The 19,900-nt window shown below is 31.3% G+C and overlaps 1 protein-coding gene across 1 annotated transcript; it reads left to right on the forward strand.

Annotated features, from left to right (window-relative positions):
• Positions 1 to 1,039: 1,039 nt before the first annotated feature.
• Positions 1,040 to 19,219, forward strand: LOC148274545 (zinc metalloproteinase nas-4-like). The gene is made up of 7 exons (XM_088236963.1): positions 1,040 to 1,115; positions 4,334 to 4,474; positions 10,127 to 10,336; positions 12,086 to 12,198; positions 13,332 to 13,521; positions 17,466 to 17,602; positions 19,035 to 19,219. The coding sequence occupies exons 2-7, from the start codon at positions 4,342 to 4,344 to the stop codon at positions 19,119 to 19,121; spliced, it is 870 nt and encodes a 289-aa protein (XP_088093089.1). The 5' UTR covers positions 1,040 to 1,115; positions 4,334 to 4,341; the 3' UTR covers positions 19,122 to 19,219.
• The last annotated feature ends 681 nt before the right edge of the window (positions 19,220 to 19,900 follow it).

The following is a 19,900-nucleotide window of genomic DNA, read 5'->3' on the forward strand; positions in this document are numbered from 1 at the left end:
ATCTCCCGACAGCCTTCATACTGTTGAATGTGGCGCTTGCTATTCCTAGCCGCACTCCCAGGTCTTTTTTAAAGCTGCCATTTTCCGTTACAAATACTCTCAGGTATTTGAAACCCTCGACCATTTCGATGACTTGGTTTGACAGAGTCGGGGGATTTAGGGGTTTCATTAGAACTCAAATATTTCTTTTTATTAAAAAAAAAAAAAAAAAAAAACAGGAAAGTTTTTCAGTTTGGTATCTCTACATTTTATTGAAAAGTAAATATTTGAAATAATCTTTAATAAAAACTTTATGATACGAGTATTTTCAAGTCGAAAGTACGACATTGAAATATTTGTTAAGATATTAAATTTCTTTTCTGCCCGATAAAAGTATGATATAAATTCAGGAGCCAGAACAGTTTCAGCTCAGAGTGATCAAGTTTTGTAGAGGTAAGTAAGTTGATTTTTTTATTAAAATTTTTAAAAAAGATTCCACCCCTTTGTTCTCTAATTTCCAACACTTTTCATCCTAGTTTTAATTTTTTTTATCTTAAAAAAATGTTCTTATTTGTTAACATGCGGTCTCATATTTTTTTTATTATTTAAATCTTAAAGTAGGGCACACATATCATACATATTGTTATGTGTGTTCTAATAATAACATTGCAAATATATTTAATTTATAAATTGTTTATCACATATGTCTTAACCATTATTTTAAATTTTGATATGTTTTTTTCTTCATAAATATTTTTTTCCATTTCGTAATACTTTTTAATTGCTTCAAATAAAATTGAATTTTGTGACTTTGCCTTTTTCCTAAATGGAAGTCTAATTTTGTTCTTTTCTCTAGTATTGTGATTGTGTTCATGCTGGTTCCGATCAATTTTTTTCCAAAATTCTGTTTTTTTATTAGAGTTTATAATTTTATGAACAAATATCATTGTATTGTAAAATATTCTTTGTTTATATGTTAATAATTTCATTTCATTTACCATCGACTTTACCCTCGTATATTTCTTGACAATATTTTGAGTCTGTCCAAACTTTTGTAGACAAGGACTGGATTCAACTCCCTGGGAAGCTGTTTATATTAATATATTACAACAGAGATGAAGAACATTTAAAAGAAGGTAATATGGAAGTCTAGGCATCTACAGGGCTTATGACCTGTCAATGGCTGGTTTAAGTGGCCACTTTACACACTGTATGTATGTAGGTATGTAGGTGAAATAATTCATTAGATGAATCTCACCCGCATAAATAAAGGTTTCAGCTCTTTAACTTCACAAACATCAACAGATGAAAGAATTGAAGGAATATGGATGTTCAAATATAGGCAGAATGGTGAATGTTACACAGTGTGTAAAGTGGCCACTTAAACCAGCCATTGACAGGTCATAAGCCCTGTAGATGCCTTGACTTCCATATTACCTTCTCTTAAATGTTCTTCATCTCTGTTGTAATTTATCATATTTCTTGATCAGTTCAACAAACATTTACTTCTACTTTATTTCGAGTTAGTTTTTGGAAAAATACTGCACTTTACCCTCTGGGGATGTATTTAGATTGACGTATTACAACAAAGATGGAGAGCATTTAACAGAAGTAACATAAATGTCCATCTGACTGGCTGGTTTAAGAGGCCGATATGTAACGTTCGCCATATATTTCACGTCCACCCTGCCAGGAATCGAACCAAGGACCTTAAAAATGACAGACGAACGCTCCAACCACTACGTGTTGAGTTGCACTTTTCTAAAAACAGAAAAAACTTTTTCATAATCAAACTGTATTTTACTCGCCCGGACACAAAAACGCATATAAAAAAAGTACAAAATTAAATTGGATTTGTCATTTTGCGTTTGTTCAAACATTCACAATTCCTTAACCTATTCATTTGTCGTATTGTATTTTAAAAAGGGCTGACCTTTATTGATATGTAGGCGTCTTTATTCTGGTGGAAATATAAGACCTACTTGGCAACGCCTGTTACTTTGTTTTTAAACAAATGTGTTAAACAATCCATTCAACAAATATGTCACACGGACCCTACCGGAAACCGAATCCGGGGCTCCAAGCATGGTTGGCAAATGTGGCCACTACCTCACTACGAGACCGGCTTATCTCCACTCGATTTCCATTATCAGGATTTTCACTTGAGAGTACCCATCGAGAAGATAATATTTATCCAATACTCGAGTAAGTCCAAATGTTTGTAGACAGACCGTATTTTCTCCTCAAGTAAAAGGGAATATGGAAGTCTAGACATTTACAGGGCTTAGTTGGATAATTTACAATAGATAAATATCCCAGCACGTCTTGCAGCTACAGAGCACATGGACGGTTGGAATTCTAGTTCCACGTTTCAAATTAAAACCTATTTATATTATAACAGATAGGAGCTTTGTTACAGCACGTCTTGCAGCTACAGAGCGCATGGACGGTAAGAAATCTAGCTCCCATTTGCATTACGTTTTTATTTGACAATGAAGATTCAATTTCAATTTTAACTCATTTCAATTGATTTATTTTATAAACGTTTATGTACATTACAAAATATTTTAATGCATACCTAAAACGAAAAAATTAATACTAAAATTTAAATATACAAAAATGCTATGCTCTCTGAACTTTTTTTCACTAATATGAAATATGTCAATATCTGAAGAGATACGGTTGAGTAAAGACATTGCTCTTCCTAATGGCATTACCATCGGCAGGTTGGTTCTGCAAGCAGGAAGATAACACAGCTTAAGTTGTCTATGCCTAAGGTAGTCATTAGGAACATAAAGAAAAATACTCTCCTTTACACCTATGATCGTAATACCACGGATCAATCGAAAAAAATACATCAGCAAGTATGCATTTCTTCTTTTCTCCAAACTTTTGTAGCCAAGCTAAGTGTTTAAATGAAATTAATACATGCATTATTTTAAAAACTCATTTTTAAAAATAGGAGTTTGATTATAACAAATCTTGCAGCTACTGAGCGCATGGACGGTTAAAATTCTTGACCCCTTTTGCAAAATTTAAGTATTTTATAGTTTATAACACTTACATATTATAGCTAGATTATCAATCGTCTTGCAGCTACAAAGCGCATGGACGAGTGGAACTCTAGCAAGTTTGAATAATATCAATAAATTTACAAAAAATAAACGTGAATATCACAACAATACTTTGAGTTTGTACAAATTTTTGTAGACAAGGACTGGTTTCGACTCCTTGGGGAGCTGTATACATTAACAAATCACAACAGAGGTTAAGAACTTGAGAAAAAAAAATTTGGACAAACTCAAAATATTGTTGATAAATCCACCTGGTCCATGAAGAAGTATAGAAATTGAAAAAATAACATTTTCAGGCGTTGCCTAGTATGTAGGTGAAATAATTCAATTAGATGAATCTCACCCGCAAAAATAAAGGTTTCAGCTCTTTTAACCTTACAAACATCAACAGATGAAAGAATTGAAGGAATATTTATGTTTAAATATGGGCAGAATGGTGAATGTTACACAGTGTGTAAAGTGGCCACTTAAACCAGCCATTGACAGGTCATAAGCCCTGTAGATGCCTAGAATTCTATATTACCTTCTCTTAAATGTTCTTTATCTCTGTTGTAATATGTTAGTGACTATCACAGCTGGTTTTAATAAACCACTTAACACACTGTGTAACATTCACACTAGATTTCCATTTTCCAATACTGAGTTATTTACAACTCGCTGAAAATGGTCCCAAAATTGAAATATTAGGGTGAATTCTAGGAGGCCAATATTTATTTTCAATCACAAAAAATTTATAAACATATTGCAACAGAGATGAGGAACATTTAAGAAAAGGTAATATAGAAGTCTAGGCATCCACAGGGCTTATGACCTGTCAATGGCTGGTTTAAGTGGCCACTTTACACACTGTGTAACATTCACCATTCTGCCTTTATTTGAACATCTATATTCCTTCAATTCTTTCATCTGTTGATGTTTGTGAAGTTATAGAGCTGAAACCTTTATTTATGCAGGTGAAATTCATCTAATTGAATTATTTCACCTACATACCTACTAGGCAACGCCTGAAAATGTTATTTTTTAAATTTCTATATTTCTTCATGGACCAGGAAATTTATCAACAATATTTTGAGTTTGTCCAAATTGTTGTAGACAAGGACTGGATTCAATTCCTTGGGGAGTTGTTTATATTAACATATTACAACAGAGATGAAAAACATATTACAACAGAGATGAAAGAAAAAAAATATTATAAAAAATATACTTAACTTAATAACAGTACCTGAAGGTTTTTGGATTTTTCACCGGGGTTTTTTTCTTAGAATCTGTTTTCTTTTCAGACTTCACGATGATTGGCGTAGCGACGTTACTCTTTTTGTCAATCGGGGTTGTTTTTGTGGCTTCAACACCCATTGAACCTGAAAGGGATGTTGAAGGATTTAGGCATTTTCTCCTGGAATCAGTAAATGGAAATTATTCAGGTGATAATTCGATTTTTTAATTATTTATTTCTTACAAGTAAATTATGCACTGTTCATTTATAAAGGACAACTAGATACATTTTAAATAGTCGAAATTATAAATTTGTGTATTTGGGAAGCATGTTTTTAAGAGATGGAAGTGTTTACAAAAAGGCGGACTGTAAATGAAAATTTAAATTTCATTCAGTTTTGTTATTGGAAAATATTTGAGAAAGGAATAGGTACATGGAGTGGATACCTTAATTTAATATAATCTGAATGTTCTTGAATTTCTGGCACTGGATCACAAATGAACTTTAAAATAACAATGTTTTCCTCGACGCGCGACGATTCCCACCACTTTTTTTCGATTTATGTGAAGTCAAAAATGTTGTTTGGTTTTTGTTCTAAATCCGAATTTTCTAATTTTGAATATCTTCTATCTTGATGTTAGGTAGGTACCATAAGGATGGGTCAAAAGAAGGATGGGAACGAAAGGTAATCGGCCAGGAATAATATCGATAAATGCTGTTATTTACTTACAGGAAGACTAGAAAAAGATGTTGAAAAGAGAGTGAATGCGGGCAACAAAATGAACGGAGCACTAAGCACAGTAATTTCTAATAAAAATATGTCAATCGAAGCTAAACTGGCAGTGCACAAAGAAGTTTTAGTCCCGACACTTATGAATGGAAGTGAAACATGGAACTGGCAGAGGAAGGATGAAAGCCGGGTGAACGCGGTTGAAATTCGATCTCTTAGAAGAATGTCTGGGAAATCAATGTATGACAGGGTTACGAATTATGAAATCCGGCGAGAGTGTAAATCTGAGTCAAGTTTAATTGATAAAATTAAGAAAGGGTCACTGAGATGGTTATGTCATGTAAAACGAATGGACGACGAAAAAATGGTAAATTATGTATATATGGCGAAAATGTACGGTAACGTGAGACGAGGACGACCGAGGAAGACGTGGCATGATTAGATAAACCAAAATCTAAGACAGAATCGAGGGGTGTGTATGACGAGATGTATGAATGTGGAAGATGGGAATGTATGCCAGGATAGAAGAGTGTGGCGGTCCATACTTTCTGCTTACCCCTACGGAGAAATGGCTGATGGTAGTGTTAGTAAAAGTACAAATTTTAAATGAAGAAAAACAAAAAATAACAAAACTGGGATAAAACATTCAAAGACATCAAGACAGATCTAAACGCACAAAAAATCAACTGAAAAATATAATGTATGATAATATAACAAGACGATCTTAAAATAATATTTGTAAATTGTTTTTGTATTTAACAAATAACATTTAATTGCAGAATGATCTCGAATCTCGGTATAATATTTGACGAGAAACTAGACTTTCAAAGCCATTTAAATCACATTATTTCTGTGTGAAAACTTTTGGTTTCATTCCTAGAACTATGAGGAATTTGGATTTTGTTAGAGCCAGTTAGAGTACAACTCTATTATACAGTCCGTTTTTTACAAAATTCACATTAAAATCGACACATCAACTGCATGTACTCGGCAATACTATTTTGACGTTGATGATTTAATTATTTTAAAGATATTGAACGGTAAATTACATTTTTTAGACATAGTTATGTACTTCAATTAAATTTTTATTTACTTTTTGTGAATAAATGTTTTTTGGATTGTTATTTTTACCTTTAAGAATTTTTTTTTTCTCTTGAACTTGGTATAGTTACATTTTGTTCAACCTATGGTTAAAGACATACCTACTTGTCCTTTTTTTTCGATATCATTTTTCTCATTTTTATTTTTTTTTATGCTTTAGCGATTTATATTTTACACAATATCAAAGCGTGATCGTTGTTTGAAACCACCGTTAAATATGTACACATACACTTTTATTCTTGTTTTTTCGTTTAACTACTAAATATTATTTGAAGTGTTTATATCTACAAACTATGGGTCTTACTTATAAACTCGGCGTAAAGTTACACTTAAGTATAGTGGTATAATTTGGATGAGAATATCATCCTTATTATAGTGGTAGAATAAAGGTGGTATTCCCATCTGAATTAAACGTGAATTATTCGAGTTTATAAGTAAGGCCCTTTGTATTTTTGTATAGTAAAAGGCATTACGTGCCGTGTATATAATAACACATGTTGAAAGAGTGAAACCAACATATTTGAGATTCATTAACTTTAAATAAAGTATCGTATAGAAAAAATTAACTACTCGTATCAATCACTGTAAAATTCTTTGAATTTACATACTCTGGAAGATAGCAGGATATTCAAAAAAATACATTTCCATATAAAAAGCATTAACTCTAAATTCAATAAACATTTCATACCCCACACGTTGAGCTAGATAAAATACTTTTATTATATTATTGTAACCCTTTTAAACCAACTATATTTGTTACTCACCTATATCGCGTGTACACATACTAGGGAATGAATGGACCTCTCAAAGGTATCAAAAATTATAATTATCTCCCTTGAACTAAAAACAATTAAAACTAACTTATCAATAAATGAATTGAAAGTTTTTTTTTGAACCCGTGTAAAAACTGCATTCTATTTTAATGAGTATGAATGTAGTATTATTTTCTGTTTTTCTTTTTATATCTACGTTATATCTACGTTTTTATATATACGTTTTTTTTCTCATTAACTCGTGTTTCCAAAATTATATTAATTCTAATGAATAAATAACTATTTATTTATTTAAATCTTAAAGTAGGGCACACATATCATACATATTGTTATGTGTGTTCTAATAATAACATTACAAATATATTTAATTTATAAATTGTTTATCACATATGTCTTGACCATTATTTTAAATTTTGATATGTTTTTTTCTTCATAAATATTTTTTTCCATTTCGCCAATACTTTTTAATTGCTTTAAATAAAATTGAATTTTGTGACTTTGCCTTTTTCCTAAATGGAAGTCTAATTTTGTTCTTTTCTCTAGTATTGTGATCGTGTTCATGCTGGTTCCGATAAATTTTTTTCCAAAATTCTGTTTTTTTTATTAGAGTTTATAATTTTATGAACAAATATCATTGTATTGTAAAATATTCTTTGATTATATGTTAATAATTTCATTTCATTTACCATCGACTTTACCCTCGTATATCTGTTTTTTTTTCAAAATGATTCAGTTAGTTTATCTATGTTTTCTTTGTTTGATAAAAATTAAATGCTACTACAGTAGTTAACGTGTGGTTCAATAATTGCTTAACAGTGTAAGTCACTCTCCAAGCACAAAAGTTAGTCTCTTTTTATGAAGAGTCACAATTATAACATTTACTAGATGTATAAAAGTAGATTTGAATAAAAAAACATGTACCAGTTATAAAAAATATATATATTTTTATTATTATTATTATTGGCAATTCATCCTACGAAGGATGATTTCGAATATTGAATAATAAAAAAATACTCACATTTTTAACTCGAGTCTCTGTGAATTCAAATAATCATCTCCATGTAAATATTTTAAGATTTTCTATACTAACGATTTAAAAAAGGCACTTACGCTACCGAAATACTGATGCTTTGTTTTATAAACATAATAAACGGACTTTTTATATCTTTTGAATACTTATAAACAAATATTTTCTCGTTATGTATTCACGTTTTCGTACTAATTTTAATTTTGTAGCAAGGAACGCGATTACTGACCCCAGACAAATATGGCCCAACGGACTTTTCAAATTATTTTATTTATTTAATATACAAAAAAATAAAACAATTTATCTACTCCTACAAAACTACATGACTGCTGTTCGTCAAAAGGTGCTTATTACTAAGATCTTATACATATATACGTGTTATAATCCCTCAATTCTATAACATGTCAGAAATTGTATCACTATAAAAAAAAATATATACATCTAAAATATTTATTTATTTATATACGGCATTTCTGCAATTTACATATATGTGATATAAAGAGTGCTTAAAAATAAAAATATAAAAAAATCGAGCATGAAATATTAATATACTCGTACTGTACACATTATAAATCACTTGAAATAAATATATTTATTTATTTATTTATTTTATTTTTTATTTTGTTTATTAAGAAAAACAACAGCAATACAAAGAAATATACACAACATAATAAAAAAACATAAAATAAAGCAAATCAGTTTTTCACATAAATACAATTATAAAAATCCAGTTCAGTTAAATATAATTTATAGAAGTGCATGTGTGCGAGTTTTTTTTGTGTGTGAGGATGCGTGTGTAAAAAAGTGGAGTGTGGTTTTGGTAGGTATGTGAATATGTGTGTGATTGTATATGGGTGTGAGGGTAGGTTTAAGGACAGGGTAAGTGTGTATTTGATATGAGTGAATAGAAACAATTTAAAATTATAATGTAAAAATATAAATATATTTTTTTTTATAACGAAACATAATTTTTTTCAAATAATAGTTTTTTAATTTTGGTTTTAAAAGTGAGTTTACTGTAATTAAATATGTCTATGTTATTGAAAAATAAATATATTTTAAAGAAACAATACAATAACAAAATACATTATTCAATAAAATTATAACTATTCCAACCCAATCTCCTGAAGATGGTTGGCCCTTTTTGATAAAAATATGTTGGTCACTTTAATTTTTAAGTTAGGCAGAGATAAACTAAATATATCAAAATATGATGCATATTCATTCCCGGTATTCTGTAATCTAACAATAGGTGAGTTATATTGAGCTATCGTTCGAGAATTTTGACAATAAAATATTGTAGATGTTCTGCTTAACCTAGGTGGTACATAGAATGAAATCAATTTCGGTAGATCAGGGGTATGAAACATTGATTTTATTATTTTATATAAAGTCGTAAGATCGGTCGATGTTCTTCGTTCTTATAACAGTAAAATAAATATGTAAGAAAATAAAAACGAGAAATGGAGAATTTTTTTTCAAATAAAACAATAAACGCATTATACTGTAAAAGGCACTTGTGTCGTATAATTAATAAATAAAATTTAATTAAAAAATAATAATGTGCTTATATTTATTTAACGTTTGTTATTTGTACATTGGCAGGCTTATTGCCAAATGGAAATTTCTTTCAACCAACCAATCACATCACATACAAACAATACAATCACTAGATTCTCAACATGGAGAAAACTTAAACAAATACAATCTAATACCGCTTTTGGACAAAGGGATTTTGAGTATTATTCAATTTAAATGTATCACCTACTTCCACGATCTATTAAAACTATTAGTAACCAGAAAATGTTCAAAAAGGCTATAAAAAAAATGGAAAGTGGAGCTAGGTAGGAGTAAAATGAATTGTTTCATTCGCCCTAACCAATATTGAGTCAACTGCTTCACAAATGTTGGCTAAGGTTAGATTATTGTTCTTTCATTGTGTCTTTTTGAAATATAAATAATTTATTACATAAATTAATTATAAAAATAAATACGCAGTGTTTAAGACTGTCTGAACATTTTGTTAATTATCTCTGTTTATTAAGTTAGTCTTCTTTGTATATAAATAAAAAGTATATTGTTAAGTGTCTTCGGCACGGGTAACCTCAGTGAGGTCACATTAGTTTTATTTTTAATTATATTTTGTGAGAGAAAAAAAAAGAAAATAATATAAATATATATAAACTAGTATAATATGTACAATTTAAAACCAGATTTCGCATTTTACAGAGCCCGCAGACTCCGAAAGCGCTGGGAAGCAGAATGCGTGGGAAAGAAGTGGAAAGTTTGAAGGTGACATAATTCTGACTCCTTCCCAAATTGATTTCTTAGTAAAGGACTATGCAGGCCGCAGTTTTGTTGGAGCAAGGAACGCGATTACTGACTCCAGACAAATATGGCCCAACGGACTTGTATTTTATACCATGACCACCGATTTCAGTAAGTAAAAAAAACTATTTTAACGATGCAGTTTATTTTCATTTATAAGTCACAAAATCGCAACACGTTCAAATATTACCATCAACAATCCCGCTGGGCATAGTTTAAATCAAATAAGGGGCAAGTGTTGTTCTTTTTAAAAAAAAAATCTCATATTTTAATAGAGATATATATATTTTTGTTTCTGTTTCAGATTTATAATTTTAATGCCTTTAGCTCACTAATTTTTGAACTGATCGAAATTAAACTCACTTAATTGTGTTGTGATCGTTAAAAATGTATGTTTTTGTCTACAAGTACACACATATGAGTGTACCCATGGACAACCCTAAAAGCAACAGCTTATAAGTCTAGGTCATAAGCCCTATAAATACCTAGACTTCCATATTCTCTTCTCAAAGATGTTTTCCATCTCTGTTGAAATAAATTTTAACATGAAACCAGTACACAATTATCAAGAGATCTTTTTAGAGAGAAACACATGATGTGATAGATTCAATGGTAAGAAGGCGGATGAGATAGTTTAATGAAGGTCGCGAAAATCCATGGAAACATGGGTTGTTCATGGTTGGAATTAGCTGACATAAAAGCTGATCTCAATGTGTTGTTTCAATGGGTTCAAAAATGGACTAGATTTGTTTCAGAAAATATAAAATGCGCAAACTTTTGTTAAATAGATTTAAACATATCACCTTTAAGCTGCTCGCAACCATACTTTTACTTTTATTTGTTTTTTATATATTTTGATATTTATAGGTTTTTTTCATTATGTATTTTTGTATTATTTAATTAAGCACTCAATCTTATTTGGCGTGTTATTTTTTACCCCTTTTTCTTACTACAGTGTAAAGTGAGTTTATAGACACCATACCGTAATTATGTTTTTATTTACATAATTCTGTTTTATTGCTTTCAATGATACTATTATTCTGTTTTTATTTTCAATACTACTATATTTTACTATAATACTTTTATTTTGTTAAATTCAACGGAACTGTTATTTTGTATGTTTGACTATGTATGAATCTAAATTTGTATATTTTTAATTTACATTTTAATATTATTATTTTTTTTTTTTTCAGAATTTTTATTATATTGCATTATATGTCATTATATTTGAATCTAATTAATTTTACTATGTATTTTTTACTGTTATGTATTATGGCTTGACACGGGCATAGCCTAAAAAGTCTACTTATATTTAAATAAGTGTAACTTTAAATAAATAAATAAATTAATAATATAATTACATCTTATTTGTACATTGTAACTGGCAGTAGTGCTGTGTTGTAGATTTAAATAAATTAATATATATGTATTTATATTTAAAAAGCCAATCATACACTGCACACTAGTAAATTGTCTTATGTTTGCTTAATATTAGTTAGGTATTACCATTTTTTTTAACCCTAGATTCATAAACTATATTTAGTGTTTCATTATTCATAAACATATGTCTCCGAAACATCTTACTTTTAAGGTCAACTTATTTAATAATTAAGGGAGGTATTGAAAAAAGCCTACATAGATTAACTAGAAAGAACTTTTGTTTGGAATCAAATCATGAAAAAAACAATTTTAAAAAATAATCAGCATTTTAGGCACAAACTACCGCGGTGTTCCATGCACATGACAGTTTTATTATTTAACGGTGTATAAGAGACGTGTGTTTATGAATCTAGGGTTAATATTATTTTGTACCAAAGGAGAGGTTTTTCTAGTAATTAATTAGGTGATTTCTTTTTATAGCTTATGCGGAAACCAGCCTTATTCAAGGAGTTCTGCTAGATTTGGAAACCGTGAGCTGTGTAAAGTTTATGAAGGTTTCAGCTCCTTGGAGTTATAATCACATTCAAATACAAGTAAGAATATTGACAAATTCTAAGATTGTTGCGAATAATTGTAATTCTCCTTTCTTTAAAAAACAGATCATTCCCACAATAGAGATGGTCAAGAAGAAAAGAAGTAGCATATGTCTCATATTTGATTGGATGTATCTGATTATGGAGGATGCTAGTCATGTTTATACTATTATATTTAAATAATATCTCAAAATCTACCAGATTTTTTTGTGACTGCTTACTTAGAGGGGGCGTTGTTGGGACTGAACAGATATCAAACCGATTTTGTCTGGGATTTACTTAATTAGAGAAAAACAGGAAATTTAATCTGTCGACCTTTAAAGGAAATTTTCTGCATTTTCTAAGTAAAGAAGAAACCACGAAGTACATATAAAAGAGGAACTGGACTTTTCTTAGACATCAATAATCATTGCCCTTTCGTTTCACTTAAAGGGACCTCGGCATTTTGTCTCACATTAGAATGTATAACTTATAACCTGTTGTTTACGAAAGGCGGACTTAAGCGAAAACTCGAATTTTATTAAGTTAAGTTTTGTAAAATTTTGTAAATATTTTAATCAAGGAAAGGAGCACGGAAATGGACCTACCTTTGATGGGATGCGAATGTTCTTCTATTTTGGGCACTGGATGATAAAAATTCACTACGAATTATGATATCAAATGATTTATGATAACTTTCACAAAGACACGTGACGATTCCAAGAATTCTTATGCAATATTTTACACAATGTCAAAATTTTGTTCACAATGTTCCAAATCCAAATGGTCTACTTTTGTATTTCTTTTATCTTGATAAAAAGTAGATACCAAAAGGATGTGTCAAGGAAAGGATGGGAAAGAAAGGTAATCGCCCAGGAATAATATCAATAAATGCTGTTTTATACTAAACATCTTTACTTTTTTGTTGTTGGGTTAAGTTGGGTTAAATGGTGGTGTGCCTAAAGTCTTTACCAACGCTTTTGTATTTAGCCTCCAGGTTACATCCTTTGCCGCTGAAACAAAAAGCGAATCATTATCAAGTCAGGAATACCTTTTTATTTTGAAATAGTTATGTACGAGTTAGTAAAAAAATCGGTTTGTGGAACGTAACAACTGAACATTTAGAAGGATTAAAATTAACTTAAATCTTCCAGAAAAGACTATCTGGCTGCTCTTCTAGCGTGGGAATGGTTGGAGGTGGACAAATCCTCAACCTGGGATATGGGTGCATTAACTACGGAACAGTCACCCACCAGATCTTGCACGCCTTAGGCTTCCATCACATGCACGTCACCCACGATAGGGACAGCTTCGTCGAAATCCAATGGCAGAACATTTTACCAGGTAACATAAAGTTTACTTTCAGTTTTTTTTCGATGCGCATAACATTATTGAATCATGAAAAAGCAGTAACGAAAATGTTGAATAATTAAAGGCGGCCTCCGTGGTGTAGTGGTCAAGACGCTTGACTCACAGACGGAAGGTTCCGGGTTCGATTCCCGGTGAGAACATAATAATTAAATGTGATTTTTCTCAAGCCTAGGTGTTCTGTGATGTAATTCACTGTAATTAGGTCACCTGGCCTGTTGTGGTGCAAAAAAAAATAAATTATTGATATTTAATATTTTTTAATATTTGTCACGACGAAACCCGGTCGCATATTCATAAATAACCGACGGGTTATTCGTTGGGAATGTTTCGGAAACCACCCGAAGTGACTTTGTAAATAGCAGTCGTATTAAATGGAGATACCTGACCTCCTGACCTGATCTACCCCAGTTATAACCAAAACATACTAAAATTAAAACCAGAATGTTTATGTTGAGTGACGTTAGCAGGTGCTACTTAGGGGCGATTTTAAGCGCTAGAGTGATTTCGAAACATCCCGAACGATAAACGTATTTCCAAGTGATACCGAAGCATCCCGAATGGATAACGCTTGAGGTGTTTACGAAGATCCAGCCGTTGATTGGAGATGAATTATAAATTAAAAATGGCCTTAACTGATGGACAATTTTTTTAAAAAGTATTTTGTGTCTGTTTTAATTTTCATAGACAAGAATCGGATTCAACCGCTTTGGAAGTTGTTAATATTTATATATTACAACAGATATGAAGAACATTTTATAGAAAGGAATATAGAAGTCTAGGCATATACAATTTTAATGACCTATCATTAGCTGGTTTAAGTGGCCACTTGAATAAAATAGGTGTTTAACGTATGCAGAATCGGGTTGTGGTCCTGTGGCTAGTATTTCAGACTCACGGACCAAAGGTCTGTGGTTCGAATCCCACTCTACCCCAACTTGATTACCATTTTCTAATAGAAAGTTATTTACAACTCGTTAAAAATGGCCATCAAAATTAAATATTTGGGAAAATCATAAGAAGGCAAATATTTCTTTAAAAAAAAGAGAATGGTGAATGTTACACGGTGTGTAAAGTGGCCACTTAAACCAGCCAATGACAAGTCATAACAAATTAGTGGCCTTCGTGGTGTAGTGGTTAAGACGCTTGATTCACGCACGGAGGGTTCCAGGTTCGATTCTCAGTGAAAACACGAAAAATCTAATAGGAGTTTTTTTCAAGCCTGGGTATCCTGTGCTTAAAAAGAAATATATGCATAAAAAATATATATTAGCGCAGTAAATGCGTAGACTTCCATAATTTCTTCCGATAAAATGTTTTTCATCTCTGTTTTAATATATTAGTATGTTTTATACGAAAACGGAAAAAAAAAAATAGAAACAAAATTGTGGTGGAGCGAGGTTCGAACCTCAGTCTTCTGATCCGTGAGTCCGCAGTACTAGACCACAACCCGGTGGTTATAATTTTTTGAAATGCACTTCTACCAAAAAATGTCTGTGGAAAATCTCAATCCATCTTTTTAAATAATTTTTCGTCCTCCTAAAAACCCAGTTTTGTAAACATTTAATTTTGTGATGACGTCTTTCTTCTTCTTCTTCTTTTTCTTCTACTTCTTCTTCTTATGGTTCCTCTCCCCTGTGGAGGTTAGAAATCATCGTTGCGATTCTTACTTTGTTAGCAGCAGCCCTGAACAAGGACTGAGGCTGCAATGGAACCAGTCGCGCAAGTTCTTAAGCCAAGAGATGCGCCTTCTACCTGCACTGCGTCTTCCTTCAATCTTTCCCTGTAGAATGACTTGTAAAATTTTGTATTTTCCGCCTCTAATCACATGCCCAAAGTACTCAATTTTTCTTTTCGTTATGGTATTCAGTGCCTCTTTATCTTTTTCCATCCGTCGGAGAACATCATCGTTTCGGACTCTATCCACCCAGGAGATTTATAACATCCCCCTGTGGCACCACATTTCAAAAGCATCGATCTTTTTTGAAGTGTTTTGGGTGAGCGTCACGTTTCGACGCCGTAAAAAGTACTGAAAAGACGTAACGTCGAGCAATGCGCATTCGGAGGTCTAAATTAAAGTCTCCACTGCAAAGAAGGTCACGCATCCTGAAGAAGCAGTCTCGCGCCACCTCTATTCTGACTTTGATCTCTCGCGAGTGATCCCATTTATCATTCAGCCAGAATCCTAAATATTTATATTGATGAACTTGCTCAATACCCTGCGCTCCAAGTTTTAAAGTCATTGGGAAAGTTTCGATGATTATGTCTTTAGTATATTATTAATATTTAAAGCACTAACTTTGTCACCAAACACTTTACTCAATGTTATTAATATTTTTCCTATAAACAATTTACCGATCTTTCTATGTCTACCGGTTTCAAGACGTACTCAGCTCTTTGTTTACAAACCCGTCTCTTCACTTGAACGTAGTTATAGAGAAAGCAGCTAGTCCACAATTTTGAAAAAATGAGATATTGATTTTATCGGGTGCAATAGAGTCAATTCTATGTTCTGATAAAAACAGTCAGACCGCTTTTATACAAAAAACTGTATTAATCACCTTCTGAAAAGCGCGTTGATCATAAAAATGGCATTTCTCGATTTGCAGACAACACCCCGCCACTAGAAAAATCTTATAGTGCTTTAAAAATCATTAAAACTGGTAAAATACAAAGTTTGATTCTTGTTTGTGGTATAATTTTTTTTTATGTATTCATTGTTTATCATTTGTTAAAGTCAAAAACATTCCAACTGTTGTGGAGATTTCATAATTCACTCTTTTCACAAAAAAGCTATTATCTCAGTTCCACTTTTCTATGGCTGGCTGCTTTCTGCATGACTACGTTCAGTTTACGTTGGAAGAACATCAATTTTTATATTTTTGTTAAAGAACATACAAGTTGTCTTCCCAATAACAATTTTTCCGAATTCGCAAATTACTTAATCAATTTTATTCATTACTTTAATGAAGATACAGGAGTATAAATCTTAGAAAATCGTGTTACTTTGATCAATAATCAAATAAATTTTTAATATAGCCCATTATACAATGTTCCATTGTAATAGTCACCCTATACCTATTAAACTGACACTTCTCCATTATCTCCTCCCTTTTTTTCAATTATTTCTCCCACAGCATAAAATATTTTCATTACCTAATCAGTGCATGTAAGATTTGCCTATGAACCTTTCCCTTACTGTCCTAAAAACACCCGCGCATTACGGTGATGTGTAGTCACTACACATTAAAAAAATAAGAGGTTTTAAAACGGAAAAATGGAATGTTTAAAGGGAATGGCTTTACTTAACCATAATTTGATTGAAAGACGATAATATTTCAAATCTTCCTGCTGAAAACATGAAAAAACCATTTAAGTATCGCTAACGACTCGGGTGAAACGTGCACCCACACCAACTTCCCGAGAGCTACTAAGTAGCTAATACTGGACTATATGACTGGACATGTAGTGGACGTGTAACGCCAGGTATTATTGGTATACTGTGAATATACTTTTGATGATATTTGTAATTTATCGCCGATTTCCGATAAAATGCTTTTTTTATGCCCAATAAGTACTTATTATTTCAAAACAAATTATTTCAGTCGATACATAAATGGGTAATGGAGGAATACTGAAATCTAAAACCAATATTTATTATATTTATAAAGATATTATAGTTATTAGACGCAATGTGTACTAGCTCCACATCACCGGGGAGGAAGGGTAAAAATGCATGTCGTGTTGATTTTATATTTTTGTGCAACAACTTTGGTGAAGGTGAATAGTGGGTCTTGCATGTTGGTTTAATTTGATGTCCTGACAAGGACAGGGGTACGTCTCGAAACCGGTAGACATAGAAAAGTCGATAAGTGGTAAAATACGATTATTTCATAACATGTCTTTCATATTTTTTTCAGGCTACGAATACGCTTTTACTAAAAGAACCTTCAATGAGGTCACCAACTTTGACGTAGCATACGACTATGGCAGTATCATGCATTACTCTGAATATTCCTTTAACAAGAATGGATTGAAAAGTATAATTCCATTAAGAGTGAGTAAAGATTTTCAGAGTTTTTTTTATTATGCTTTTATTTTTTTTATTTTAATAACATATACGGCATAATTGCCATTTAGAAAACTTATAAGACGAACATTTTACTTTTTTTAAAGATAAAGTGAAATACTTGAGTTTGCAAATATTTAAACTTTCAGATCATTTCCTTAAAGTCGTAAATAATTTGTGCTGGAAAAATTTTAATCGAGTTGTGGTAGAGTGGGATTTGAGTCTCGGACCTTTGGCCCGTGAGTCCACAATGCTACCACGGGACCACAACACGGTTCTACTGTATGTTAATAGGCAGCATCTAGCCACTGCGTCTAGCCTCTAGCCGATCTGATTCAAAACTTACAGTTATGTCAGAATTCAATTCGACTTCAAAATTCACTTATTCCCCGCTCGTATTTTGTAAATAGTATTTAAAGAAAAGAATGGCCATCTCATAACGATTGAAAAATTAAATAAATTTTAACTTAAGCAAAAACTGCTAGGTGGAATATATTTTTTTCATCCAAAAAATATCTCATCAAAGACGATAACATCTCGCTAACAAGAGTAAATGACATACATAATTAAAAAAACAAGAATATCACAACACTGCCGCAAACAATGAGCCAAAACTAAAAAAGGACCATCCCATCTTACAAATAATGAACTAAAAATCTACAATGGCTTACCTAACAATATTCACAATGTGTATCCCGGAGCCGTGTAAACACGTGATCATATAACCACGCGTTGTGTCCCGTTCCCGTGTTTTACCAGCTGTTCAAAAAAGTGCATTTTATTGACATCTAGTGACTTTTATTTGTACGTTTTCGCTGCTGGTAAACTACATAAAACACGGGACTGGGACACAACGCGTGGTTATTATAATCACGTGTTAACGCGGTTCCGGGATACAAAGCACAAAAAAAGGAGTGAGACGCTATTGGTATATATGCAAACATTGCAATGTGGCTCTCCATAAAGGGCAATGTTGGCAAAACTATCATTCAAAAAAGACTTATTAACTTGTTTCAAATAAATGTGAGAAGTGATAATTGATTTAACTTAGTATTTTTATAATTGTGACACATTTAAGAAACCCTTCACAAAGCATGAAATTTCACAAAAATGGGCCGGGCACAGAGTATTCGGGTTAAAACCGCGACAAAACAGAAGACATTAAAAATTAACTAAAAAGTATAAAGAAGACCAAAAAGCTTATCTGAAGATGTGTGATATTAACCGCAAGGTTTCTTTATTGAAAAAATAATTAATTATTTGTCATCTTCATCAGCCCTCTCGTGTCAAAAATAGAACAGCCTTGTTTTGAATCCAGTCGGGAAATTAAATGCATGTAGTGATTTTACGAAAAGTAAATATTAAGTTACATCATTTTTGTTTAAATCCATATTAATTAAATTGACTAAATTATTTTCAGCCCCTGAATGGAAAAATTCTTGGCCAGAATAATGGAATGAGCATTGGAGATATCAGAAAATTAAATAAGATGTATTCCTGTCCTTAAACGATACTTTTATTATTACTCAAGTAAATAAAATAATCAAATAATTACATCTGTTTTTAGAAAAATTTTATTTAAATAAAACATTCAACAAACTTTAATGAAGTGTTATGATTTTCCAAGTATATTTTATTTATTTATTCATATTTTTTCGCTTACAAACTATAATTAATAATAAAAATAATGTGACCTCACTGGGGTTTCCCGTGCCGAGGACACTTAACAATTTAGTTTTTTTTTTATTACATTTGAGAATAAACAAAGAAGACTCACTTAAAAAAACAAACATAGTTAACAAATATTCAGACAGTTTTAAAAACAAGGTATTTATATACATCTATATTATTTATATTAAAAAACACACAATGAAAACAACAAAAACCTAACATAAGCCATACAGTTGTGGAGCAGTTGATTCAGCATTGGTATGGGCGAATGAGACAATCCATTTTACTTCTGCCTAGCCCACTATCCATTTTTTTATAGCCTTTTTAAACATTTTCTCATTACTAATTGCTTTAATAGATAGTGGAAGTAGGTTATAGATTTTAATTGAATAATACTCAAAATCCCTTTGTCTGAAAGTGGTATTAGTTTGTATTTGTTTGAGTTGTTTATGTGTTGAGGATCTAGTGATTATATTATTTGTATGTGATGTATTGTGGGGGTTATGTCTTTCATTTGAGTAAGAGTAGTTTTTGAATCTATATATTCGAAACCTATCCTATACTGAGTCTTTTTTTATTTATTGATAAAGAGAAATACAACTTTTGTTTTTTAAT

The sequence above is a fragment of the Micrasema longulum genome, unplaced genomic scaffold, assembly GCF_059751315.1.
Source record: "Micrasema longulum isolate JH-2025_06_02 unplaced genomic scaffold, ASM5975131v1 h1tg001627l, whole genome shotgun sequence".
Lineage (NCBI taxonomy): Eukaryota > Metazoa > Arthropoda > Insecta > Trichoptera > Brachycentridae > Micrasema > Micrasema longulum.

Excerpts from the sequence above, each read along its gene's own strand:
- LOC148274545 (XM_088236963.1), top strand. The coding sequence starts at position 4,342 with ATGATTGGCGTAGCGACGTTACTCTTTTTGTCAATCGGGGTTGTTTTT. Across the intron at positions 10,337-12,085 it reads TACCATGACCACCGATTTCA|CTTATGCGGAAACCAGCCTT; the intron begins GTAAGTAAAAAA and ends TTCTTTTTATAG. Across the intron at positions 17,603-19,034 it reads AAAGTATAATTCCATTAAGA|CCCCTGAATGGAAAAATTCT; the intron begins GTGAGTAAAGAT and ends AATTATTTTCAG.